Source organism: Microtus oregoni, unplaced genomic scaffold (genome assembly GCF_018167655.1).
Source record: "Microtus oregoni isolate MIOR12 unplaced genomic scaffold, Mior012 000012F_ref0000307, whole genome shotgun sequence".
Lineage (NCBI taxonomy): Eukaryota > Metazoa > Chordata > Mammalia > Rodentia > Cricetidae > Microtus > Microtus oregoni.
Window position 1 is genome coordinate 27,578,923 of NW_024543071.1, and position 27,526 is coordinate 27,606,448.

General features: G+C 38.8%; 1 protein-coding gene and 1 pseudogene across 5 annotated transcripts in view; one reads left to right on the forward strand and one right to left on the reverse strand.

Moving 5' to 3' along the window:
- The first annotated feature begins 1,215 nt into the window (after window positions 1–1,215).
- Window positions 1,216–27,526, forward strand: part of Atad1 (ATPase family AAA domain containing 1) — a 42,341-nt gene continuing 16,030 nt past the window's right edge. Inside the window, exons 1-7 of one of the 5 annotated variants that reach the window (XM_041661466.1) lie at window positions 1,283–1,335; window positions 3,361–3,452; window positions 6,470–6,644; window positions 11,688–11,786; window positions 15,658–15,778; window positions 19,048–19,248; window positions 26,968–27,074. In XM_041661466.1, coding sequence (XP_041517400.1) covers window positions 6,483–6,644; window positions 11,688–11,786; window positions 15,658–15,778; window positions 19,048–19,248; window positions 26,968–27,074 — 690 coding nt within the window. In that variant the 5' untranslated portion in view covers window positions 1,283–1,335; window positions 3,361–3,452; window positions 6,470–6,482. The other 4 variants (XM_041661468.1, XM_041661467.1, XM_041661469.1 and 1 more) reach the window with 4 other exon arrangements.
- Window positions 10,615–10,936, reverse strand: LOC121454220 (annotated as a pseudogene).

A 27,526-nucleotide genomic window follows, 5' to 3' on the forward strand; every position in this document is an offset into this window, starting at 1 on the left:
AACAAAAACATCACCCCAAAATAAAACAAAACACAAAACAACCCTCTTTTAATATCTATGTATTCTGTCTATTCTGTTCTTCTAGCCAACCTAATACAGTCCCCGCCTGCCCCTGCCCCGCCCCGCCCCAACTGCAAGACAGGGTTTCCTTGTATCGTCCTGGCTGTTATGGAACTTTCTCTTTAGACCAGGCTGGCCTCGAACTCAGAGATCCACCTGCCTCTGCCTCCCTAGTGCAAGCCAGTACCTCCCTGCTCTCAATACAGTTCTTTAACAAGGAACTTCTCAGGCCTGACAGCCCTATTGGGCTGTGTATTCCCACAGTTATTGACAAGACCGTTTACTAATTAACAAATTTCTGCAGATGGAGGCAGTGTGTTGCTGTCTAGCCCAGAGTACAAAGCAATCCTCCTTCGTTAGCCACCCCAGTGCTGGAAAAACAGGCATGGGGCACCAAGGCCAGGTTGACTGCAGAATTCTTTAGCCATAAAAGATAGTACTGACAACAGAGCGATACAACCCGCCTCCTCCAGGAATATAAAAGTCTTAAGAAGTCTGTTTTATTCCTTCATTTTATTCCACTGCCTTTATCTGAAGTGACTCTCCTTTTTTATTTAGGGCAGTGTCTACTATTTCATTCTTTGCTAGTATACGCAGTCAGCAGGGGCTGTTTTTCATATATGGTTCCTTGGGAGCTCGGTGTCACGTACCCCACTTTGCAAGAGGACGGGGTAAAAGAAAAGTCATCAACATGCAAAACCTGTCACCAGATGCCCTATTCTGACCAACTGCCTGGTCGGCCCGGCTGCTCCTGCGTTCCGCGGATTCTCAGGCGCCGCCTCCAGGTGTCAGTACAGAGATCGCGGAGGAGGGTGAGCTCACCCTAGAAACCGAAAGGCAGATGGTGAGGCCACGCGCGTCTGCGCAGCAGCATGAGGCCTTGCAGAGGGCAGTGGAAGTTTATCAAACCAGGGAACAAATCAGGGAAGCGCCTCTTTGCCTTCTGTAAAAGGCTCCTCTGTCAGGGTTGCATGCAGCTCCAGAGCAGCACAGGGATTTCATGTGTCAAGCGTCTTCCCCAGTTCGGTTTCTGAGTCGCTGAAGCTGAACTCAGAGTTTTCGGGAAGCGTCAGGTACATCCTATCCGTCTTTCTGAACCTATCGGTACAGCAGGTACTAAGGTACATGAAGGGCTTAGCCTGCAGCACTCGGCAAGAATTGCGCATGCTCCGTGCGGGGGGCGGGGCTCCGGCCGGAAGCGTTCTCTCCCAGGCGGCATTTCTTTCCTGTGCGAGGCCGGGCTGGGGATCCTATCGCTTCTGGTCCTGCCTCTGGGTGAGTAGCGGGTTTCCGCGGGGCCGGGCCAGGTGCGTCCCCCAGCCCTCCGGGTCCCCGAGGGCCCGGCGCTCACTTGGGGAGCCCAGCCAGGCAGTCACCCGTCCCCCCCCCACCCGTCACACTTGAGTGCCGCCCCGGCCCAGTCGGATCCAGCGGATTAACCTCCAAGGGCGTCCGGGGCCTCGCCTTGGCGCCCGGCCCGGCTCGAGCCCTCAGGTTTCGGCGCTGGCGGGAGACTTGGGCCGCTCGCAAGGACATCTCCTGTAGGCGGCCTGGTTACTGGAGGATTGGGGGCTCTCTGGGCGACCTCAGGACTGGGCTTGTGGAAAGGCGGCTGGAAAGAACCGGTCCGCTCGTGCCGGTCCTGCACCTCCCTCTTTGTGCAAAGGCGGAGGTGTTTCTTCAGGGCTGGCCATGCTTTCACAGAAGATGCTAATAATGTTCACAATGACCTGTCCTCTACGCGGAGCCTGGCAGGCATTCGTTGTCACAGGCTGCATCTGTAGGGCCTTGATAGTGACAGAACTAGGACTTTGAGATCATTCGTAGAATACTGCAGTGACTTAGGAAGAAAATATTGCAGTATAATAAACGTTAGTAAGTTGCTAAGAGATACGGCAGCCACGCTGAAACGAGAGTTTAAAATGAAACGGTTTAAAATTGTATTTGTCTAAAGATAATAATGAATCATACCGGTTTTGTAGTGTTTCTTGGTTGTATACAGCAATGTGAATCTTTTTGCTAAAATTAGTGCTTATGCAAAATAGATATGCGTTCTCTACGTTTGCAGGTTTTAGTGTACACACTTTTGTAATGATAAGGAACTGTAATGACCTTATTTTGCCAGAATGTTTCAGTTTCATTTCAAGATTTTGAAGTCACTTAAGAAGGTAGACATACAGTAGTCTTTAATCTGCCTTGATTCATCGTTAATATTGGAGTAGGAAGAATTGTCTCTTGGCTGTTTTTTGGTAGGATTAAAAATTGTTACTGTCCTGATGACTTTAAGAAAATGTGCTTAGGAAACAGTCCATATCCCTGATTTACCTTTGTAATTCAGCGACTACCCAGTAGATGGCAATTTCAACATGCCAACTTAAACTTCCATTTATTTATTTATTTATTTATTTATTTATTTATTTATTTTGGAGGCAGGGGTATTTTTTGTAGCTTAGGTTATTCTTGAACCCTATGCAGCCCAGGTTAGCCTTGAATCTTAAATCTTCTTATAGCCTGAGTGCTGAGATTCCCAGGCTTTTGCCATTGTACCCAGCTCTGACCAAAACTTCTAAAAAACAAAACTTTTGGAATATCATGACTTCACAGATTAAGTTCACAAAGTTCTTATCCCATCTGTTGGACTATTATCAATTGCGTTTGCAGCTTTATTGGGATAAAGACAAAGGAAGTACAAATTTCAAGTCCTTTGAGAAGTTGATTGTTGTGTGTCGTATTTTTGAAAGCCGTACTAATGTGTGGATACTAATCTGTACTGAGATTTGTTACATGAGGCAATTATAATTTGGTGGCTAAGTTAGTTCCATTTTTTTCTTTAGTAATTAATATAGCTGGACTGTTATTTTTGAGTAATTCTATATTCGCCATTATTATATATTAAATGTAGTGGGTACTTTCTTATTGAATGAACTACTTACCATCCTAGGCCAAAGTTTCTTTATCCAAAATGAGGACTTTCAGTTACTTGTTTAAATAATTATTGTGATTTTAATGTAATAACAGGAATGTGAACACTGACTTGGAATGCTTTAGAAAAATGCTGTTGGATGATTGAAAGAATAAGAAGGATTTTCTTTACTTGACAGCTATAAACAAATATTAGAGCTACTCCAGAGGAAGCCGATGAGAAGCATTTTCACTTAGCCATAGTAAGAAAAGTGTTTTAGAGCTAGAAGGAACTTAAAGAATAGTCTTTGCAGTACCCAATTAGCAGTCTAGATTCTGGTTCATTTATTTCTACTGAGTTAATATGTATGTGTATTTTTTTCTTCTCCCCCCTTTCAGCACTTGTCAAGGCTTAATGACATTATTGGACCCCGATATCCTATCTCCTAATGTGATAGTCACGTCCTACCTGCTAAACTTATTTTGTGAAGGTACTGCCTTTGACACTGGAGTGAATTCCTGCTGTGAACCTTGATTGTTGTAGTTGCTCAGAGCTGTGCCATATTTAAAAGTAGTCACATCACCTCCCTTCCCTTGTTTGTAGCTGTATTCTTTTGTTCGTGATAAGGCTTTTTTTTTTTTACTTTTTTTTTCTTTTTTTATTTGAGACAGGGTTTTTTGTGTAACAACTCTGGCTGTCTTGGAACTCACTTTGTAGACCAGATTGGCCTCAAACTCACAAAGATTCACCTGTCTCTGTTTTCCAAATGTTGGGATTAAAGGGATGTACTACTGCTGCCTAGCTGTGATGGGTCTTCTGTGTAACCTATTGTTTATGGAGACAGGATCTCACTGTAGTCCAAGCTGTCCTACAGCTCAGTCTGTCCTCCTGACAGGCCTCTAACTCATGGCAGTCTGCCTCAGCCTTCCAAGTACAGGGATTACATGCATGAGCCATACCCAGATCTTCCTTTTGTTTTCATGTCAAGTATAGTCAGTCCATTATCCTCTTGCTCCCTGCTTCACCCTTCCCTTTAGACCAGTGGTTCTTATCCTTCCTAATGTGACCCTTTAATACAGTTCCTCATGTTGTGGTGACTGCCAATCATAAAATAATTTTGCTCTTGTCATGAATCGTAATGTAAACACTTGATATGCAGGATGTCTGGTATGTGGCCCCCGAAGGAGTCCCGACCCACTGGTCAAGACCACTACTTTAAGAGCTTTTCCTTCCCTCTCGTTGTCCCTTTGTGCATGTGTGCATTTCTAAATTTAAATTTATTTTTTTTATTTTTTATTTTTTTTAGACAGAGTTTCTCCATGTAGTTCTGGCTGTCCTAAAACTCACTTGGTAGACCAGGCTGGCCTTGAACTTACAAAAATCCACCTATCTCTGCCTCCCGCAGGTTGCAATTAAAGGTATGCAGCACCACCAACACCAGCCTGTAATTTAAATATAGATTTCTGAGAAAACATGCAAAATTGGTCTTTCTGATCTTGCTTATTTACTTATAATAATTACCTCCAGTTTCCATTAATTTTTGTGAAAATGTAATTGGTTCTTCTTTCTAGCTCACTAAAACTCCATACTTTCTATCCATTCTTCTGTTGATGGACATCTAGGCTAATTTTATATCTTGGCTATTGTGAGTGGTTTAGCAAAAAGCATGACTGTGCAAGTATCTGCTGCTGTACTTATAATTCTTTGGATGTGTGGTGTAGCCTTCTCCATACCGATTTTTGTAGGGGTTGCAGCAACTCTCATACCCACTAGTACTGTCTAGATATGATGCCTGCTTCCGCACACATTCACTAACGTTTGTTGTTTTTTTTGACGTTAGCCATTCTGATGGGGGTGTGATGCAATGTCAAGGCGGTTTTCATTTGCATTTCTTTGGTGGCTAAAAATGTTGAGCACTTTAAAATATTTATTGTTCATTTCTATTTACTCCTTTGAGAACTGGCTAGTCCAGTCATTAGGCTATCATTTAGTGATTGGGTATTTGTGTTTTTAAGTTTTTTAATGCTTTATATATTCTAAGTATTAATCACTTGCCAAATGTACAGTTTGCTGTAGTTGGACTTTCTTGTCCCACCAGCTCACAAATAACTACATGGAGACTTAACTATTTATTATGAAAGCTTGGCCTTTAGCTTAGATTTGACCCAACTTAAATTAACCTGTTTCTATTCATCTGCATTCTGCTATGTGACTTTTTACCTCTCCTTAATTCTGTATGTCCCATTCTGTTTTAGTCTCTTTTTTCTCCTCCAGTCCTCTCCTGCAAGTTCCGCCTATCCTGCCTACCTATTGGCTGTTTGACTTTTTGTTACACCAATAACAGCAATACATCTTCACAGTGTATAAGTATCCCACAACAGTTTGCATTTTTCCCCAGCAAATTCTGTAACTCCTGTACCCTAAGCTGAAGACCAAACCCAGGATCTTTCACTTGTTAGGCTAAATCCCCAGACAACCAAACTCTTAATTTTCTTGGTTTAAAATTTTTGAAAGTTCTTGCTTCATATTTACTTTGTTGTTGGAAGCAAAGAATTGCTATAAGAATTTAATGCCACTATTAATTAAGAAACTGCATATTTAGCTGTGTGAGTTTGAGGCCAGCCTGGTTTACAGAGCTAGTTCCAGGACAGCCAGGGCTACACAGACAAACTCTGTCTCAAGAAACAAAAACAATGCATATTTAGATTTGAACAGGTTTTAAAATCCTTAGACATGAGTATGTGAGACAAACGAGTCAGTTTGTAGTTAGATTTCACCCTCAAAAAAACGACTTGGTATTTGTTATGCATAATAGAATTTTTTGTTTGTTTGTTTTCGAAACAGGGTTTCTCTGTAGCTTGGAGCCTGTCCTGGAGCTAGCTCTGTAGACCAGGCTGGCCTCGAACTCACAAGAGATCTGCCTGCCTCTCGGGTTAAAGGTATGCACCACCACCGCCCAGCACATAATAGAATAAATTTATAGTCTTGTATTAGTAAAACCCTTGTTAGCCTCCTTTTCTGCAGTTGGATTAATATTAAAATCATTGTTTTCCAGGTTCTCTGAAACATCTAATAGCTAAGAGTAATATAATATCTCCACTATACTTTTTTTTTTTCTTGAGACGGTTTCTCTGTGTAGTTCTGACTGTCCTGGAATTTACTCTTGTAGACCAGGCTGGCACCGAACTCACAGAGCTCTGCCTCTGCCTCCTGAGTGCTGGCTTTAAAGGTGTGCGCCATCGTGCCAGAGTTCCACGGTACTTGTAAAAAAGTATTCGTCCTCCAACTAAACCTGTATCTAATCTGCCACAGTTTCCAAGGGAAGCTCTTAATGTGTTTGTTTACTTAACATTTAAAAAGATGATTCTCCTTCAAATAAGACACTTAAACAAAAAGCAATGTTTTATTTTGACCAGAAGTTAGTTTTTTTTATTTAGTTCAATCTACTTTCTCTCCCAATTTTAACAAATATTGTTATTTCCTAGTGACTTTTCTCTCTCTTTTAAGGTTTACAGTCAAGATGGTACATGCTGAGGCCTTTTCTCGTCCATTGAGTCGGAACGAAGTTGTTGGTTTAATTTTCCGTTTAACAATATTTGGTGCAGTAACATACTTTACTATCAAATGGATGGTGGATGCAATCGACCCAACCAGAAAGCAGAAAGTAGAAGCACAGAAACAGGTACAGTTGGTGGCAGGGTATGAAGGTCATGTCTCCTGTTAGCAAATATTTTTACCCAAGCTAAGATTATAAATATAAAACTTGTCTAAAAATTCATTAATATATCTTTTTAATATTAATCCTGATTACAGTTTTCCCTCTCTCTACTGCCAATTCCTTCCCACCTTTTCTCCTATCTGGATCCTCTCCCTTTCTCTTTCATTAGAAAACAAACAGGCTTCCAAGGGATCACAATAAAATAAAATAGGATATAAAACAAAAACTAACACACTGAAATTGGACAAAACAAACAGAAGGAAAAGAGTCCAAGAGAAGACACAAGAATTAGAGACCAACTTGTTCACACACTCAGGAATCCCATAAAAACGTTAAACTGGAAGCTATAATAATATATATGCAGAGGACCTGGTGCAGACCTGTGCAGGCCTCAGTCTCTGAGTTCATACAAGTTGTTATCTTGTGGCTTTAGAGCAACAGTTCTCAGTCTCTGGGTTGCTACCCAAGTGCAAATGATTCTCACAGGGGTCGCTTATCAGAAATCCTGCATATCAGATATTTACATCACAGTTGATAACAATACTCAGCATTAGGAAGGTTGAGAACTGCTGATTTAGTTTTCTTAGTGTCCTCTGTCTCTTCCCTGGGGTTTCCTGATCCCTGAGGGGAGGGATTTGTTGGAGACACCCATTTAGGGCTGAGCGTTCAAGTCTCTGCATAAAGTCTGTGTAGGTCTCTGTATTCCCATCTGCTGCAGGAACAAAGCAGTGTGTTAGGAGTCATTTTATTGTAAGGTGTCTTTGTTTGTTTTTGAAGAACAGTAGTATTTATTTTTAGTCTAAGTCCCTGCCTGGGCTACCTAATATCAAGTTCTTGGTCACCCAAGCCCCCAGCAGTGTTAAGTGTGATTTCCGTCTTATGGAGTGAGCCTTAAGTCAAATCAGATATTGGTTAGTTACTCCCACAAGATTTTTGCCACTATTACCCTAGCTTTAGGGCCCAGAATATCTTGCATAGAGGATACCATTGTAGATCATGGTTTTGGCTGGGTTGGTGTTTATGTTCCACATTTGGTAGATGCTGAGTACCTTCCTGTACCAGAGATGCTAGAATGTAGAGATGAAGGCTCTGTGTAGTCACCAGCCTGACCTCTCCATGGTCAATGAGTTATGTAAGCTTTGTCTTCAGCAATGGAACCTTTCTGTCAGTTTGTGGAGAACAACCTGTAGTCTTGGCAACAGCGTGGGTTTAGGGATTCCCATGGGACCCCTTTGGCCAACTACTCCGTTAGATGTAACCCAATCCTGATATTGGAAGCTTCATTTGTAGCAAGAGATGTTTAATTGGGGCTCCCCCTCCCATTATTTGGTGATTTCATTTAGATCACTTTCATATATATATATTTTAGTAGGTTTCTACTGTACTAGGTTTTAATACTGTCCCTCAGATGACCCTTAATTTTAGCTGTCACTCCAAATCCATCATCACTATCTAGTCTATTTCCTGATTTTAGGGAGATCTATCTGTTCCACCAGTCCTTTACTCTTTACCTAACCTCTGTGGTTCTATGGTTTGTAGCTTATTTATCATTGACTTAATAGCTAATGTCCACATATAAGTGATTATATTATATTTGTTTTTCTGGGTCTTGGATATCTCAGGATGATTTTTTTAAAGCTGTATTCATTTGCCGGAAAATTGCATGATTTCTTTCTTTATTCCTTTCTTCCTGTTTTTAATACTTAAAGTTTGAAATTAAGGAGCCAGTATAGTTGAGCTCTTGTGAGAATCTTCTTTTGGGTACAATGTAGGGGTTGTTTTGTTGTTTGAATTTTTTCAAGACATGTAGCCTGTTTGATCTGGAACTCACTGTGTAAACCATGCTGGCCTGGAACTCATAGAGATCCTCCTTCCTCCCAAATGCTGATATTAAAGCTATGTGCCAACATGCTTGGGTGCTATGTTGTCAGATTAATTTGAAAAAAAATTTAATTTGATTGTGTACCTTAATGTAACAGTGTAACTCTTCCCCATTCCTCCTCTCCCTCACACACCCTCAAATCATGGAAATCAATGCAACTCTCAGGTCAGGATTTGGTAAATTTTTATCATTTTAGCATTTTTTGGTAACAGGGTTTTCATTTCATTATATTTTTTTGAAGATTTATTTTTATTTGTGTAAGTGGATATTACATAAATATAGGTTCCTATGGTAGTTAGAAGAGTGTGGCAGATTCCCCAGAACTACTGTTAGATTATATATATAATATATAATAACTGCTATGTTATTGTAAATAACTGTAAGAAAAACAAAAACAAAACAAAATATACTTGTCTCTGATAATATCAGTTGTAGTATAGTACAAGCAGTTCATGTTAGTTGTGTAGTGATCAGTGAAAACACACTGGTTTTTAGAGAAAGGGACATCAGTGATTTAGGTGACTGAGTATGACTTCATAGAGAGCTTGGTCACAAGGCTAGGCAAGGAAAAGGTTAAATAGAAAGAACATGAACCCAGTCCTAAGGCAGATAGACTGACAGGGCCAGAGAAGAAATACCGAGGAGTCTAGTTAGGTTGGAGGAGAGACTTTATGTAGTTGACTGTAGTTGAACCTACAGGGGAAGGTAAGGACTGTATACAATCAGGGAGCATAGCTGTAATCTTTTTTCTTCATTCCCTTTCTTTTTTGGTGAGTGAATTAAAGCTTTAAGCAAAACCCAGAGCATTTTAGAAGTCCATCATCAACTGAAAGGAAGCCATGCATTTTGCTTCTAGGATTATTCTGTTACCATAGTAACAATATCACAGTGAAAAACATGATGGAATTTGCTTGACTAAGGGCTATGGCTTTTCTTCATTCCCTCTACTTTCCTCCATATATTCCTGGCTAACTCTGCAAATAACGCTATTGACCAATTAAAGACATGTGTATAGGCAATGGTAAACCTTTAACTATATTATATATGTTCGAATTGCTAGATAATATGCAACGCAGTTCTTTTAGGATGATTCACCTTAGAGTAGTGTGTAAGAAGAATTGGAAGTAGGAGAGCCTAGAAACAAGAACTTTTATACAGAAGTCCTGGCAAAGAGCTAGAATAAGAAATTTGGGTGGTAGTGGTGCACGCCCTTAATCCCAGCAGTTGGGAGGCAGAAGCAAGTGGACTCTTGAGTTTGAGGTCAGCCTGGTCTACAGAGTGAGCTCCAGGACAGTCAGGGCTGCACAGAGAAACCCTGTCTCAAGAAAACAAGCAAAACAAAAAGAGTGATGATTTGAATGGGAATGTAGATATTCTACCTTTCAGCTACCATTGAGGTGGTGATTTGAATGAGAATGGCCTCCATATACTCACGTGTTTGAATACTTGGTCCCCATTGGTGGGACAGTTAGGGAAGGATTCAGAAGTGTGTCCTTGTTGGAGGAGGTGCTTCACTGCTTTGTGTATTAATATGTAAGCTCCCAGTTGTTTTTGCCGTCATGCCTTGGTTTATCATCATGATAAATCATACCTCTGAGATCATTCTGAGTTCATCCATTTACTGTGTTTTGGCATGTTTAGTACAATCAGAAAATGTTCACCATTGTTTTAATTTTAACTGAAAATTTGGCATTGCTAGAACTATTTCAAGCTATTTTACCTTTCTTCACGATTATACTTGTATGTTATTTTAAGATATTTTTATTGTCATTAGTTGCTTGGATCTTTGTTGTTAAAAGGACAGCATCTCAAAACAATTTAAAAGTACATAATATGGAGCTGGAGAGATGACTCAGCAGTTAAGATCATGCTGTTCTTCTAGAGGTCCTGAGTTCAAATCTCAGCAACCAACCCAGTGGCTCATAATCGTCTAACGTGGGATCTGATGCTCTCTTCTAGCATAAAGTCATACATGCAGATAGAACATTCATACATAAAAGTAAATCCTTTTTTTTTTACAAATCCACTTTTATTTATTTACTTTTCATTGGTTTAAATCCGGGATGGGTACAGCATCACACGGATTCTGTGTCCAATGGCTTTTGCAGGAAGGTTGCTTCGGAATTTGGCACGGACCATGCCACTGTTTCCATGGGCCCGAGTTACTTTCCCCCAGATCACTCTGGTTTTGTTTGGTTTACCTCCAGGTGTTCTTTGCTTTATACACATAAGCGCATCTCTTGCCCAAGTAGAATTCAGTTTCATCTCGGGCAGAAACACCTTCAATTTTAAGGAGAGCTGTGTGCTCTCTCTGGTTCCTGAGACCTCGCTTATAGCCAGCAAAAGTGGCCTTGTTCCACAGCCTTCCAGACATACTGTCCTTTAGAAGTCCTGTTCTCAGCAGGCAGGCACCAAGATGGCTGAAAGCATAAAATAAATCTTAAAAAAATTAAAGTACATATGTTCAAACACATGTGTTTGAACCTCGATAAGTTCAAGGAAGTTGGATATCCATTTCAGATACTTTGTTAGCTTAAGGAAATAAGTTCAGTTGTCTGTTGTTTGGTATTAATTCATTGGACTTTTATATTGACAACTTACCTGTAACCACCATACTCTTACTGGGAAAGAAAATCAACTACCCTGAGGTCTTTGGGAGCCAAGAGAGATTGAACTGATCTCTCAATCATATGTCCTACTCTCTCTCTCTTTCTCTCTCTCTCTCTCACACACACACACCCCTTTTGAGACTGGTCTCGTGTAGCCCAGGATGATCTTGAACTTACTTGGTAACAGAGGATGCTCTTGGCTCATCTGCCTGATCTACGAGTTTACAGACATTATTGTACCCAGCTCCCAATCCTCAACCTCCCAAGTTCTGAGAGTCTTTTTACCCATGCCTGTCCAGCTTTCATTTCTCAAAAGATACTTGAATTTTGTTGATTTCAGTAGAGTGGACCCTCAGTTTTTAGATTTTGGTTTTTTTGAACCCAAAATTCACAAGGGGTCTAGAGTATCTCTGGAAAGTATTATGTTTTCTGTTCATTGCTGTTCATAATTCTTACCTGTTTTAAAGTGTCAGTGTCTAAATATCAAATCAAAGGTTGCTTGTTTTTTTTTTCTAGGCAGAAAAACTGATGAAGCAAATTGGTGTGAAAAATGTGAAGCTTTCCGAATATGAAATGAGTATTGCTGCTCATCTAGTGGACCCTCTTAATATGCATGTATGTAACTTTAATCTTACTTGTTTATTCTTACTTTGGTTTTTTTGTTTTGTTTTGTTTTTTTTTTTTGGTTTGGCAGCCTGTGTCAAAGACCTGGAAGAACATGACTAATTTCAGTGAATCCCTAAGAGGGGTCAAGAGCAACTCAGCATGTTGCACACATAGATGTGATTTATGCATGAGATAGACAAAGACAGAGTAACAAGAGCCAAAAGGAGTGGAACTGAGCCTGGAGAAAGCCAGGCCCGCTTTTCTAAGAGTGTTTTCGAGTGCTAACACAAGACCATGTCCATTATTATATTAAGCTGTGGCTACATGTGCTGTGTCACCACCAGAAAGGTTACTGGAGACATAACCCTGTGTTTTTATTGGGGTCTGTTCATATAGACTCCTTTTCCATATGTGTATCAAAATTCTGTACTCCTACAAGGAAAAGAGGTATTCTCCATAAACCATATTGTTAATGCAGTTTGGGAGCACTGAGCTGTTTTTATCAAGGAATGATAAAAAAAATTTCCCCAAATATAAGTTTCCCGGTAGTAGCCAAGGATCATCTTGTTAAGGATACTGTCTGAAGCCTGCTTTGTTAACTCTTCACACAAGGTCTAATGAAACGAGTGTAGTATATGAGACGTCTTTAATCATGTGGTCTTATATTGTAGTTTAGTTTAGATTTCCTTTTTTTTTAAATGGTAAACAACATAGGATCTTGAACACCAGGTTCCAAGAGCTCAGGGCCTCTGCAGATGATTTCTTGTTTCAGATCCTCATGTATTGTCCTCGAAGACAATAGATAATAGTATTTCTTTACCTACTTGCTAAATTTTTTTGAGGATCAGATTACTATAATTATAAATTCCAGGTTACTGTATAAATATAGCAACAGATATACAAAATATTCTTATCTAACATATTAATGCTATGTTGGTATAGATATAGAATGAAGTAATGATAGCTGCATCTCTAAGTCTAAAAAAATCTGTCTTTTAATATATGTATATGCAGAGATATATTCATACCCTAGAATTAAGCCCCTACTTTATTTTTACTTAGGAATTTACAGTATCAATATTTTGTGGGGAGAGGGAGCAATTGTATCTTATCTTTTTCTGAACAAGGATGTCCTAATAGACAGTGTTTTGTTTTGATTACAACTATCACTCTTCATATTGGTTTACTGATTTGTCCCCCTGTCTCATGTTTAAAGAAAGTAAATACATTGTAAAATATTGCCTCTGACTTGATCACTTACTGTGCTAGCTAGAGTGAGAGCTAGGTTGACTTTTCCCTGTGTGTGTGTGTGTGTGTGTGTGTGTGTGTGTGTGTGTCTGTGGTGCTTAGAGCCTCACAAATGTTAGTAAGAGTTCTAACCACACCTATAATCCAAGACCTCTGTTGAAGGAGCTGCAGGCCACTTCCCTGCCGCCCCAGCTCCTGGCCACCTGGCTAGCTTATGCCCCAAAATAATTACACAGAAACTGTATTCTTTTAAACACTGCCCGGCCCATTAGTTCCAGCCTCTTATTGGCTAGCTCTTACATATTGATCTAACCCATTTCTAATAATCTGTGTAGCCCACTAAGTGGCTTACCAGGAAAGATCATAACCTGCGTCTGTGTAGGGTGGGAGAATCATGGTGACTGACTGACTCAGCTTCTTTCTCCCAGCATTCTGTTCTGTTTACTCCGCCTACCTAATTTTCTGTCCTATCAGGCCAAGCAGTTTTCTTTATTAATTAACCAATGAAAGCAACAGATAAATACAAGACCCACCTCCATCAGACCTCCGTATAATTTATTTGAGTTTTACATTTTTATGTATTTTTTTCATGTGCATTAGTGTTTTCCTTGCATGTATTTCTGTAAGTCACTTGCTTGCCTAGTGCTTGTAGAGGCCAGAAGGCGTCAGATCCCCTGGAACTGGAGTTACAGATAGCTGTGAACTGCCATGTGAGTTCTGGGACTCAAACCTGGGTCCCCTTTAAGATTAGCCAGTGCTCTAAACATCTGAGCCATCTGCAGCATATCTCCCCCACCCCCATTTATTTTTAAAAATCGAGTATAGAAGATTTTAAGATTTTTCGTTTTTCTTCTTCCTTCCCCTTGCCCCCCTCAAGACAGGGTTTCTTTGTGTAGAACTTGACTGACCTGGAACTCAATCTGTAGACTAGACTAGCTTCAGACTCAGAGATCTACCTGCTTCTGCTTCCCAAGTGCTGGGATTAATGACTTAGAAGATTTTTTTTTTAAATATTTATTTATTATGTATACAATATTCTGTCTTGTGTATGTCTGCAGGCCAGAAGAGGGCACCAGACCTCATTACAGATGGTTGTGAGCCACCATGTGGTTGCTGGGAATTGAACTCAGGACCTTTGGAAGAGCAGGCAATGCTCTTAACCACTGAGCCATCTCTCCATTGAACTCAGGACCTTTGGAAGAGCAGGCAATGCTCTTAACCACTGAGCCATCTCTCCAGCCCAAGATTTTTCTATACTATTTCAAAAATACAGGGGCTAGAGAGATGGCTCAGTGGTTAAGAGCATTGCCTGCTCTTCCAAAGGTCCTGAGTTCAATTCCCGGCAACCACATGGTGGCTCACAACCATCTGTAATGAGGTCTGGTGCCCTCTTCTGGCCTGCAGACATACAGACAGAATATTGTATACATAATAAATAAATAAATATTAAAAAAAAATACATATACACCTACTTATGACTTAACTAAGATTTTTCCTATTTTTGACAGTTTTGTTTACTTATTTTTTGTATGTGTGCGTATATGGTGTCAGTTCGTGTACATATAAGTCTTTGCATGTATATGCGAATGTGAATGAATATAAAGGTATGTGTGTATACATGGATGTGTATACAGCTTGACATCAGGTGGCTTTAATCACTTTCTGCTTTACTTATTGAGACAAGGGTATTTTGCTAGATCCAATGCATTTGGGTCTGACTACGTCTGTCTAGCCAGCTTTTCCCCAGAAGCCTCTGCCTCCTAACTGCTAGGATTACAGGTGGCTGCTATGCCACCTGCCTTTATGTGGATTCTAGGGACTTGAATTCCTGTTCTCATGCTTGTAGGGCAAGTATTTTTTTTCTTGTTGTCTTCCCCAGCTCTACCATTGTACTTTTCATAATAAAAACTGCAAGTTCAATTTGGTGTGTATACATCTTATTTCTAAAACTAATTCTTATTTCACAATGAATGTAATTACAATTGCATTCACAGTGAATTCTTCCCTGGTAGGCAGTGCTAAATTATTTTAAGTTTGTTCTTCAGCCTCTTTCTTTTGGGGTGGAGGGTGTTTCGAGACATGTTTGGTCCCAGCTGTCCTGGAGCTCACTTACGTATACCAGGCTGACCTCTCTCTCCTGAGTTCTGAGATTAAAGGTGTGATCACCATTGCCTGGCTGTTCTCAGTTTTTGTTTTTTTTTTTAATATCAGAGTGTTTCTTTCTCATGAGTGGAATGAGTTACCTTATTCAATCCTTACGGGTTTTGCATGTGTGTGCTTTTTGTTTTCCTGTTGCTGGAATCGTAATTGTTGGAGTTGCTGGAATAGTTTCTTGTATTCTAGGCAAGGTCTCCTACTCTTCAGTAATGCTCCCAACCTTGTGTTTTTTTCAGTAATAAGTAATTACTAAATTCTTTTTTTTTCAGCATCATAGAGTTTACTTCTGTGAAAAGTTTTTTTTTCATTTTTATCTACAGCTTTATCTTTTTATTTTTGTGTATTATTAAATTATAAAATACTTTGCCATTGGGAGCCGTGCGCGTGTGTGTGTGTGTGTGTGGAGGGGCGTGTGTGTGCTCACATGTATATAAGTTGTGAAATTCACGTTGACTTTAACGTTGACTTTTGCCAGGTTACTTGGAGTGATATAGCAGGGTTAGATGATGTCATTACAGATCTGAAAGACACAGTCATCTTACCTATCAAAAAGAAGCATTTGTTTGAGAACTCCAGGCTTCTGCAGCCTCCAAAAGGTATGGTTAGTATATGTATTTGCCTAAGCATTAAGAAGCTAGAAATCATTGTGAATTTTTGTCTTAAGGGAATGTTTTCCATGAAATCAGATTCTTAGTAAAATGCTGAGATCTTTTATAAAGAATTTAAAAATATTCACTCATTCTTTCACTTCTAGAATTTTGGTGAATTCTACTTTGTATAATATAAGTGTATAACAATTCCTTTATTTGAAATGCTTGTCTACTACATGTAAGTAAATTGAAATTGGAGAAATTAAATCTAAAAAAAATTTCAAAAATCAAAATTTTCTTTTGGTTTTGTTTTCAAGCAAAGCCAGCATCTTGTTGGTTCACAATTCTAGTGATTTTATTTTTTCCTTTTAGTGATCTGTTTTTAGATGATAGTGCTTCTTATAGCATTTGCAAGATGAGCTGGAAATACTGGCCTTTATATTGAGATTAAATACTCTGAGGCAGTGTCTTCATTTGTAGTTTCACTTTGGGAACTGCATCACTTAAGGAGTTGGGAATGCATCTGACTACATCTTAGATCCTTCTATTTTTATTCATGCAAACTTTAATTATACTTAAGCTTTGTTAAAGGTAATTCAAATAATTCAAGATAATGTTCAGAATGAAAAGTTGAGTTGAACGTGGTGACTCATGCTTGTTCTTACAGCACTTAGGAGGTTGAGACAGGAGAATTTTGAAGTCAAGGCTAGACTGGGCTACAGAGCTAGACACAGTCAGAAAAACTAAAGCAGAAATTTAAGTTAGCCACTAATAAGGTAATTTATTTGTCACTACTGAAGGATATCTCAAATTTGGATTTGTTTGTTTGTACATGTTATTCCTTCACCTAAATCCTTTAGTTGCTTGTAACATTTAACCATGCAAAGTCTTCATTAAAAAAAGGTCATCTTAGCTGATCCTATGTAAGTTTAGCTAGATGTAGTAATACATGCCTATAATCCCAGCACCAGAGAAAGAGGCTGTTTAGGGGGGAAAGGCACAGAGATTAATCTTCAGAAAGGCGTGTGAATTTTTAAGCTTTTATAAAACAAAACATCTTTTGATTTGTTGCATCTTTTTTGGAGGTATCATATTAGTTCAGGAAATCTGAAAAGTTTGCATAATGTCTCATTAGCATACAGAACTGCTTATTACCCCTCATATAGTCAACACCGTGGGGACTACTTGAGCAAAGAGTGGAGAAGTACTATGAATGGCCTTGTGAGAGCCACTGTCAGTGTGAGGAGACCATTTGAGTTTTGTGAAATAGCATCCATACAGGAATGGAGAGTAAGGCATGTAATGGATAATTCCAGGATAGCTCCCCAATACTATAAGACTATAATACTGTAAGACTTAGGACCCTGGTCATGAAATGAGACATTGACATCTCCGCACATGCCCTTGTCATAGCTCCATCTACCAGAGGATTATGACTCTTAAGCTTTTATTACACACTTAATCCTTAGACATTAGTAACTGCGTATTAAGAATACTAATTGTAATCCATGATGAGAAATAATTGGAAAACTTTAATCTGCTAAGGATTATACAGCTATACCACAGGGGTAGAATTTTCAAAGTGATAAATGAATGCTTTGAAGCAAGTCAGATTCTTAAAAGTACTGTGTATATTTATGAAGTGATGGTGTAGCTGGAAGTGTATAAAATATAGGGGCTTTTATGTCAAAAAGCTTGCTGCTAGTTAGATTTGCATTCCACATTAAAATGTAATCCTAAATGTATTTTCAGCTTTAAATGAAATGACATTACATTACTAGTCTCTACTGTTTTATGTGGTTACCCCACAAAACAGTGTTAGTAGATATTTTAAGCACCTACATGACTTAATTAAAAATTACAAAGAACCAGGCATGGTGATATGTCGTGCCTGAAGTTTCAGGACTCTAGAGGGTGAATATGAGACCAGCTTGTGCTACGTGTGTGCATAGCAAGACCTTTAAAAGGAAGAGATTGCTTGAAAATATTAACAATCACTGATGACAAAGCTTAAAGATTTAAAATTTTTAAATAGGCTTTTTGATAGCTTAGTTTAAAATGATTAAACTTGGTTGGTAGATATTCCAACTTTAGTCTTAAAAAATGAAAACCAGTGGGAAAAATCTATGTATACTTAAGGAAAAGTTTGAGCATTATTTTTAAGTGGGAAAAAAAATGGTTAAGTTTTTGAAAATAAGTTCATATTTTTTCCTTTGTGTGTTTGGAGGGAGGTGTTTGAGACGGGTCCTGTGTGGCCCTAGCTGCCCTGGAACTCATTCTGTAGATCATGTTGGCCTCCAATTCAGAGATCCACCTGCCTCTACCTCCTAAGTACTGGGATAAAAGGTGTATACCACCACTGCCCGGCTTACTTTGAATTTACTTTTGTTATGTTTTGAGACAATATTGGATATTGCCAAAAACCTTCCAGTTTATTCTATCACATACCATCTATAAATATCATTTAAAAGTATTATTGTATGAGAAAAATGAGCTTTAAATTAAATATTTAAGACTGGATTATAATTCCAAATCTGTCTTAGATAATTTATAGCTAGGACCATAATATTAGTGATGCTTCAGTAAAACCTACTTCATTTTAAGTGAGAAACAGTAATGATTGCCTTTTTAAGCTTTTACTTAACCTGTTAAGATCTTTTAATATGTTAAAGTATTAACCACCCTATTTTGTATTTAGGGTCAGATTGCTGTCAATTAAAGATTATAGAGGATAACATAGTTTTATCCTTTGAAAATTAGAATGATACTACTGATAATGCCTTTTTAGAGAAGATGATTGATTATCTTGGAAAAGACTGATGTCCTTTTTACGAAGACACAAGTCTTTGATAATGGTAAAATGTGTTTACCACAGTCTGTGTGGAAGTTGCCGTTTCCTAGAGGTCATTATCAGGATGTGGTGGTGCTCTCTTCTGGTAAAAGTGGAAGGCACTAAATGGTTTTATTGGTCAGCCAATGACAAGTATGAGCTTGTACTTCAAGATAATAGTTTTTAGGATCTTGACGTGGACCTTTGCATGAGAGAAAGAGTGCTATGATGCTGTAATCTCCACATACCTATCCTTTCTGACACTGAACTCAAGCACAATCCATTCTTTCTAATACCTTTTCTACTCTTAAAAAAGTTTAATAGAGAAATTGAGTAGTGAGACCATTTTTTTGTGTGTGAAATTAGTACTATATTTATTACCTTGTAAACTAAAGAAAACCTCTTATTTTCTTAAGGGTAATAATTAAATATTGTTGATTTCCAGGTGTTCTTCTGTATGGACCTCCAGGCTGTGGGAAAACGTTAATTGCCAAAGCTACAGCCAAAGAAGCAGGCTGTCGATTTATTAACCTTCAGCCTTCAACACTGACTGATAAGTGGTACGGAGAATCTCAGAAACTGGCTGCTGCTGTTTTCTCCCTTGCCATAAAGCTACAGCCTTCCATCATATTCATAGATGAAATAGGTATGCTGCTTTCTATGTGAATGTCTTAAGTCATTTTAGAGGCACTACGAGAGCCAGATTTAATTTTAGTATTTATCTACATCCACGGTAAACCAAAAGATTTGTTGTTTTTTTTGTTTTTTTTTAAAAGATTTATTTATTATGTACATAGTGTTTGCTTGCATGTTTGCCCACAGGCCAGAAGAGGGCATCAGATCTCATTACAGATGGTTGTGAGCCACCATGTGGTTGCCGGGAATTGAACTCAGGACCTCTGGAAGAGCAGCCAGTGCTCTTAACCTCTGAGCCATCTCTCCAGAAGCCCACGATTTGTTTTTTTTTTATTTTTTAAGATTTATTTATTCATGTATTTTATGTGTATGAGTGCTTGGTTTTCATACAACCATTACAGGTGGTTGTAAGCTATCGTGTGGTTGCTGGGAATTGAACTCAAGACCTCTGAAAGAGCAGTCAATTGCTCTTAACCACTGAGCGATCTTCTAGCTCCAAGATTTGTTCTTTTTAAACAATTTGTATGGGTGAGGATGGCATTGCACACATACAGAGAGGTCAGAAGACAGTATGGTAGAGTCGGTTCTTCCACATTTACATAGGACTGGAGGATCAAACTCAGGTCACCACGTTTGTGCAGTCATAGCCTTTACCTCTGAGCCATCTTGCTAGCCTCAAAATATATATTCTAATATTCTGTGTATAATTTCCATGTCGTGAAGTGGACCATAAACTCGTTTACTCCCTTATTTGATTGCTAAATGTCTTTTCTCCATTTCAAATAGTACATATGTTGTAGACATACACTTCTATGAATGTTTTCTCATGCATATGATTATCCATGATAAATATCTAGAAGCTGAACATCCTTTAATTTTGGGGTTGCTTGTTCTTAAAAGTGTTACACTAATCTGAGAGAGGTTGAGGTGTATGCCTGCGATCCCAGCACTGGAGATTATAAAAGAATCAAAAATTCCAGGCCAGTGGTTGAGAATGAAGTTAATTTGGTAGAATACTTGCCTATTTTGTACATAAGCTTGGAGTTCAGTCCCAACATCATAAACATAAACTGGGCTTGTGGCCCACACCTGTGATTCTAGTAGCATTCTGGAAATAGAGTCAAGAGGATTAAAAGGTGAAGGTCATTTGTATCTATTACATAGTGAGTTTAAGGCCAGCCTGGTCTATGTGAGACCTGTCACAAAACAAAACAACATGGAGAAGGAAAAAAGAAATTTCCTCCCTCCCTCCCTCCCTCCCTCCCTCCCTCCCTCCCTTCACCCTCCCTCCCTCCACCCTTCCTTCCTTCCTTCTTTCTTCCTCCTTCCTTCCCTCCCCCCTTTTTAACATGTATTGTGAGATAGGAATTTAATTTCATTCTTTTCCATTTTGATAGTCGACTTAGAAAAAAATTCTACTTTTTTATGTCCTGAATTTTAATGGTCTCTAACATTTGTGGCTCATCAGTATTTTCGTTCTTGGTAATATATTATTATGAGGATTGTAGAGATGGCCCACTGGCTAAAAGCTCTTGCTCCTCCTTCAGAGGACCTGAGTTTGGTTCCCAGTGTCCATGTCAGGTGCTCACAATTGTCTGTAATTACAGATACAGGGAATCCAGCACTGTCTTGTGGCCTTTGTAGGTACCCACACGTGTGACATATACACATAAATGAAAAAATACAAGTATGTCTTAAAATTTTTAATCAAACTATCCTTGCCCCACAGGGCTTCTCTATGTAATAACCCTCAATGTCCTGGAACTCACTTTGTAGACCAGACTAGCCTTAAACTTACAGAGCTCTATCTGCCACTGCCTACCAGGTATACCACCACTCCCTAAAATATATTCTTATTTTGTTTAATTATTTGGATTTTTTTTACATGTAACTTATCATTGCTGAGTTATGTAATTTTATGTAGTATGATAGACTAAATAAAACCAGAGACGTTCAGGATTTAGCTTAGTGATAGATTCCTAGCAAATGCAAAGTTATATATATTCAGTTTCCAGTACTAAAAAATAAAACAAAATTAAAACTGGTTAAGAAAAAAAAAGAGCTGGAGTTGGCTTAACTTTTAAGAGTGGTTGAAGGCCAGGTGTAGGGGGCACACCTTTAATCTCAGCCCTCGGGAGGCAGAGGTTGGATCTCTGAGTTCAAGGCCAACCTTGACTACACAGCAAGTTAGTTTTAGGACAGCCAGGACTACACAGAGATACCCTGCCTCATAAAGTGGTTACTGATTTCCCAAAGGACCCAGGTTTGGTTCCAAGCAGGCACTTTGAATGTAGTTTTAATTCCAAGGGATCTGATAAACTGTTGTCATTGCAGGCACCCCTAGTCTCTCTTTGTATCTCTCATTCTCTCTCTCTCTCTCTCTCTCACACACACACACACTCTCTCTCTCTCTCTCTCTCTCTCTCTCACACACACACTCTCTCTCTCTCTCTCTCTCTCTCTCTCTTTCTCTCTCTCTCTCTCTCTCACACACACACACACACACACACATGATGGAGGAAGGTCATTGGCTAATAAAGGCACTGCCCTGGCCCATTTTATTGGTTAGAGGATAGGTGGGAGGAGAAAACAGGACAGAACACTGGGAGGAAGAGGAAGTGAGGTCAGAGACTCACAGCTCTCCTCTAGGGAGCAGACGCCTGAGAGAGACGCCATGCCCCGCTCCCGGCCTGAAGCTCCGACCCAGGATGGACTAGGCTAGAATCTTCCCAGTAAGACCGGTTCTCACAGATTATTAGAGATGGGTTGATCGGGATGTGAGAATTAGCCTGTAAGTGCTAGAGCTAAAGGGCCAAGCAGTGCTTAAAAGAATACAGTGTCCGTGTAATTATTTTGGGTAAAGCTAGCCGAGCAGGCGGCCGGGGTGCTTGAAATGCAGCCTCGCTTCCGCTCTTATTACTTCACACACACACTCTCTCTCTCTCTTTTAAGAATAAGTCTTTTTAAATAAAAACAAAACATGTATAAAGAGAGACGATGCCTAATATGTTTTTGATTGTTTACTTGCCTTATGTATCTATTATCAGTTTACTCTTTCAACCCATTTTGAGTTTTTGGTGTATATCTTAATTGAACAAAAAGATTATAGCTGGATTTTTTTGTTTGTTTTGTCTTTTTGTTTTTCGAGGCAGGGTTTCTCTGTGTAATAGTCCTGGCTATCCTGGCACTTGCTTTGTAGACCAGACTGGTCTCGAACTCACTAAGATCCACCTGCCTCTGTCTCCAGTGCCGGGATTAAAAGAGTGCACCACCACTACCCACTAGCTGGATTTTTTTTTAAACTTTAAAACACAACTCCCCTTTAATTGGAAAGTGTCTAGTTTGCATTTATTATGAAAATTAATATAATCACATTTATTTCCAATTTATAGTCATTATGAAAGCTGGTGTAGTCAGTATTTATTTCTGTTTACCAGTGTGGTAGATTACCTCCTACCCACTTAGAATTTTCCTTTCCCTTCTACACATTTGAGGCTATTTATTCTTTTTTTTCTATTGAAACAATTTATAAATCTGCTTATCTTAAAAAAAAAAAACTAAGGTTTTCAGGCATGGTGGCTGAAACTAGTAATCCCAGTACTTAAGCTAAGACTTGATTTGTGTGACTTTAAGGCTGTCTTGGGCCATTGAATGAGACTCTGCTTTTTAAAAAGAAATTATTTATATACCTACACAGACACATACATACACACTCATGCTTAATTACCATCTACAGAACTTCAGTCAAGTGTTCAGATTTTGCCCCCCTTTAAATTGAAGTTGTTAGCTTATTTTTGGACTTAGGTGCTCATTATGTTTTGAATAGAAGTCTATCAGGTACATGTATGAATTCTAATTAGTCTTAATAAATAAAACCCAGAGTCAGATATTAGGGGATGAAAGCTTAGAGATCAGAGAAGCAGAGATGCCAGCCACTAGAGAGACCTTTTACCTCTATCAGTGCTCAGACTGAAGGGACAATCCTGTCCTCTGACTGTCTCCTCAGACTACAACCTCAGACTGCAACTGTCTTCACCAAACCTCAGATTAAAATGTAGTGACATTTCACTTGTATTTTAGTAAATAAAGCTTGCCTGAAGATCAGAGAGTAAAACATCTGCACTGGGCAGCCTTACACACACACCACACTGGTTTGCCATAGAGACCATGTGGTAGTGCTCCATGCCTTTAATCCCAGCGCTAGAGAGACTACAAGGCAAGAGGAGACAGCTGGCACACAAGTCTCTGAGATTCCTGAAGACAGGATTGCTATTTTGTAGAGGTAGAGGTAAAAGGTCTCTCTAATGGGTGACCTCTCTGCTTCTCTGATCTCTCAGCTTTTACCCCCTAATATCTGTCTCTGGGTTTTCATTAATCGTGCTATATACATGTTTTGCAGATACTTTCCCCAGTCTGTAGCTTTTCTTTTTTTTTTTTTAATATTTATTTATTTATTTATTATGTATACAATATTCTGTCTGTGTGTATGTCTGCAGCCCAGAAGAGGGCACCAGACCTCATTACAGGTGGTTGTGAGCCACCATGTGGTTGCCGGGAATTGAACTCAGGACCTTTGGAAGAGCAGGCAATGCTCTTAACCTCTGAGCCATCTCTCCAGCCCTGTAGCTTTTCTTTGTATCCTCTTAACAGTATTCTTTTGTAGAGAAAACTTTCTAATATCAATAAATCTTTTTAAGAGATTATTTACACTTTTGGATGTTATATGTAAAAGTTATCACCAAAATTCATGTCACATGTCAGTTTTTCCTATATTGCTAGTTTTGGGTCTAGGAGTCAAACATCAGTTCTTTTTTTTTTTTTTTTATAAATTTATTTATTTATTAAGGATTTCTGCCTCGTCCCCACAACCGCTTCCCATTTCCCTCCCCCCCCCCCCAAACATCAGTTCTTGAGTATGCTAAGCAAATGCTCTTTTTCTAGACTATAGTCCAGTCTTTGTGTATTTGACATGTGGTCATTCTGTTGTTGAAACATGATTTGTCAGATACACATTAATTTCCTTAGGAAATACTTATTCAAGCTCAGTGTGGTGGTTCATGCCTGTGGTCGTAGCACTTGAGAGGTAAGGATAGGAAGGTCAAGTTCAAGGTTATCTTCAGGTACTCGGCAAGTTCCAGGCCAATCTGGGTTTCTGTAAGAGCATGCCTTAGAAACATATATGTGTTATTTTTTGTTCTCTTCCCATATTCTTCTTTCCCTTCTTGCTCTTCTGCGATGGGGTCTCTCTGAAAGTCAAGTGATTTTGCTGCCTTAGCTTACTAAGTGCTAGGATTATAGACATAAGCTGTCATACCCTGATTATCCAGTGTTTTCGTTAGTATTTACAGTCTTTTTCTATCTTGTTACTATTCTAAATCATTGTTATTTGTCTTTTTAAAGCAACATATAGTTTCTGTTCTATTTATGTTGAATGCTGATTGTTGATGTAGCTGTGTAATGGGACATTGTGGAGTTTTCTTTTTCTTTTTTTCTTTTTCGAGACAGGGTTTCTCTGTGTTGCTTTGGTTCCTGTCCTGGAACTAGCTCTTGTAGACCAGGCTGGCCTCGAACTCACAGATATCCACCTGCCTCTGCCTCCCTAGTGCTGGTATTAAAGGCGTGCGCCACCACCGCCCGGTGTTTTCATAATATTTTAAATAGTTACCTTGCAAGCTCTGCTTCTTGATAGTGAAGACAATTGAGAAAGGTTAAATTAGATGAATTTATAATGTTTGTCTTCAAAAAGTAAGTGACTAGACTTTATCCAGTACAGATGTGAGTGTAGCATGAATAATAAAAACCCAGAGACAGGTATTGAGTTCAAGCTGAAGATCGGAAAAGCAGAACAACCAAGCCACCAGAGAAGTTTTACCTCTAAGACTGAATGACTGCAGACTGAGATCTGAGTTTGTCTTTTCCCGTCTTATATTCTCCCTTAGTTCTGGGATTAAAGATGTGTGACTCTGGAATTAAAAGTGTGAACCACCACTACCTGGATCTGTTTCTGCATTGATCTTTTATAGCCCAAGGTGGCCTTGAACTAACAGAGATCCACCTGCCTCTCCCAAATCCTGGGATTAAAAGTTGGTGCCACCACTGCCTCATCTCTAGTAGCTTTTGCTCTCTGATCTTTAGACCAGCTTTATTTATTAAAACTTAAATAAAATATTCCTATATGTTAGTCTGATTCATAGTCCTGTAATAGGAAGTTTTATATAAAATTAGAATTGTTTAAAAACATCCAGGATATATGTATGCAGGGCTATCTTGTCATAGTGATACATAGTTTCTGAAATTAACTTTTTTGTTGTTTTGGTTTCAAAATGGTCTCAAAGATAGGACAGCCCTATATCTTTGGCTGTCCTGGAACTCTCTGTAGAGATCCCAAGGAGACCTTGAAAGTTACCATTCTCTTACCTTAGCCTCTCAAGTGCTGGGCTTAAAGGCCTATGTTACCATGCCTTGCTCTCTCGGAATTCTTTCTTTTCCTTTTATTCTTGGACCTTTTATAACACATTTATGGCATTTTCATATGCAGCTGGTAAATTGTGAACTGATGGTTCAAGGAAAAGACCCAATAGTTATTTAGCAATGGCTTAACAAAGCACTCGAAATGGGGGCTGTACTAGAAAATACAAGTCTTACTTTTACTATTGATTTTTTCCCTTTGAATGTAATACTTATCAGTCTTTTTGTGTTTAGAGAGAAACTTTTCCATTTTTTTTATTTCCATTTTTTTTATTCGTTTTTTTCCTTCTAGCTTTTAGAGGTGATTTTACTCTGTATCCCTTTCTGACCTAGAACTCACAGTGGAACGCAGACTGACCTCAAACTGTTAGTTTTTTGTCTTGGCCTCTTGAGTGCTAGGATTACATGTGTGAACCACCTTGTCCAATTTTTTTTCCTCCTTTTAAGAAAACATTTTAGCGAAGCATGGTGGTACATTCATTTGGTCCCAGCATCCAGGAGGCAGAGATAGGCAGGCAGCTAGATCTCTGTAAGTTTGAGGCTGGCCTGGTCTACCGAGCAAGTTCCAGGATAGTCAGAGCCACACAGAGAAACCTTGTCTCGAAAAAAACAAAAACAAAAAAAAGGGGGTGAGGGAAGAAAGCATTTTATGAAGTGTTCTGTATTTGAAGGCGAAATATAATTTTAAAGGGAATATTAAATTACCTTTAAAGGCAAGCATTCCTGAGAAGCAAAGGTTCTACATGTTGTTTATGTACAGCATTTTGTCATGTATATATGTATGTATAATATATATGTGAATGCTAGCATATGTGTTTAAAACATTTTCTGTTGTACATTTCTGAATAGTATTTTAGGCATTTCCTGTTTTTGTTTATTACTGAGAGAGGATGTGGGGGGAGTATATGAAAGCATAGTTAAACATACAGGGTTCAGATAACTAGAAAGGTAGGACCACATACCTAGGCTCTCTCAAAACTATTTGGCCTCCTGGCTAGCCTCACATATTAGAACCTGTTTTTTTTTTTTTTTTTTAAATCTCTTCTGTATATTGACAGAAATATATTTTGGGGATAGAAAGATTATCAACTGATTGTGTTCTAATATGCTCAATAATTTACCAGGATTATTTTTATCAGGATAATACCTGAAACAACATAACTAATCCCCAGTCCTCTTTCTTGTTTTGTGAAGTTGACAGCTCTTTAAATAATTTTTAAATAATCATTAGTTACTAAGATTAAGGACCTTTTCTTTTTAGACTCCTTTCTACGAAACCGTTCAAGTTCTGACCATGAAGCTACAGCAATGATGAAAGCTCAGTTTATGAGCCTCTGGGATGGACTGGATACTGATCACAGCTGCCAGGTATTTGAACAAAATCTTCCCTAAACTTGTATGGTCTTGTTTTCAGTAGGGAATTTGCTGTGCTGCTTATTGTACTTTTATACAAAAGTCTTTGTCATTATTTTTATACTTAGTGTTACGTGACAAAGATCCAAAAGAACATGATTTTATAAAGTCTACCCATCTTAATGATTGCCATCAGGTTTCTATAACTAGAGGAGCCCACACTCCCTGTGCAGTGGCTGCTGTGTGACTCTGAACCCCAGAGTACATTTAGTCAACAATGATATGTATTTGCTTCTGTCACTGCTTCATCAGTGGTTATATACAAAAATAATGCTCTGTGTATTGAGTAGATTCCTGAAAGAGAAGAATACAAAATTAAAATGAAGAGAAATGAGACTGCACCATTAGTCATAATCCTGTTTATATTGCAAATATAAGCCAAGCTTAGCTTGGGTCATTTCTGGTAA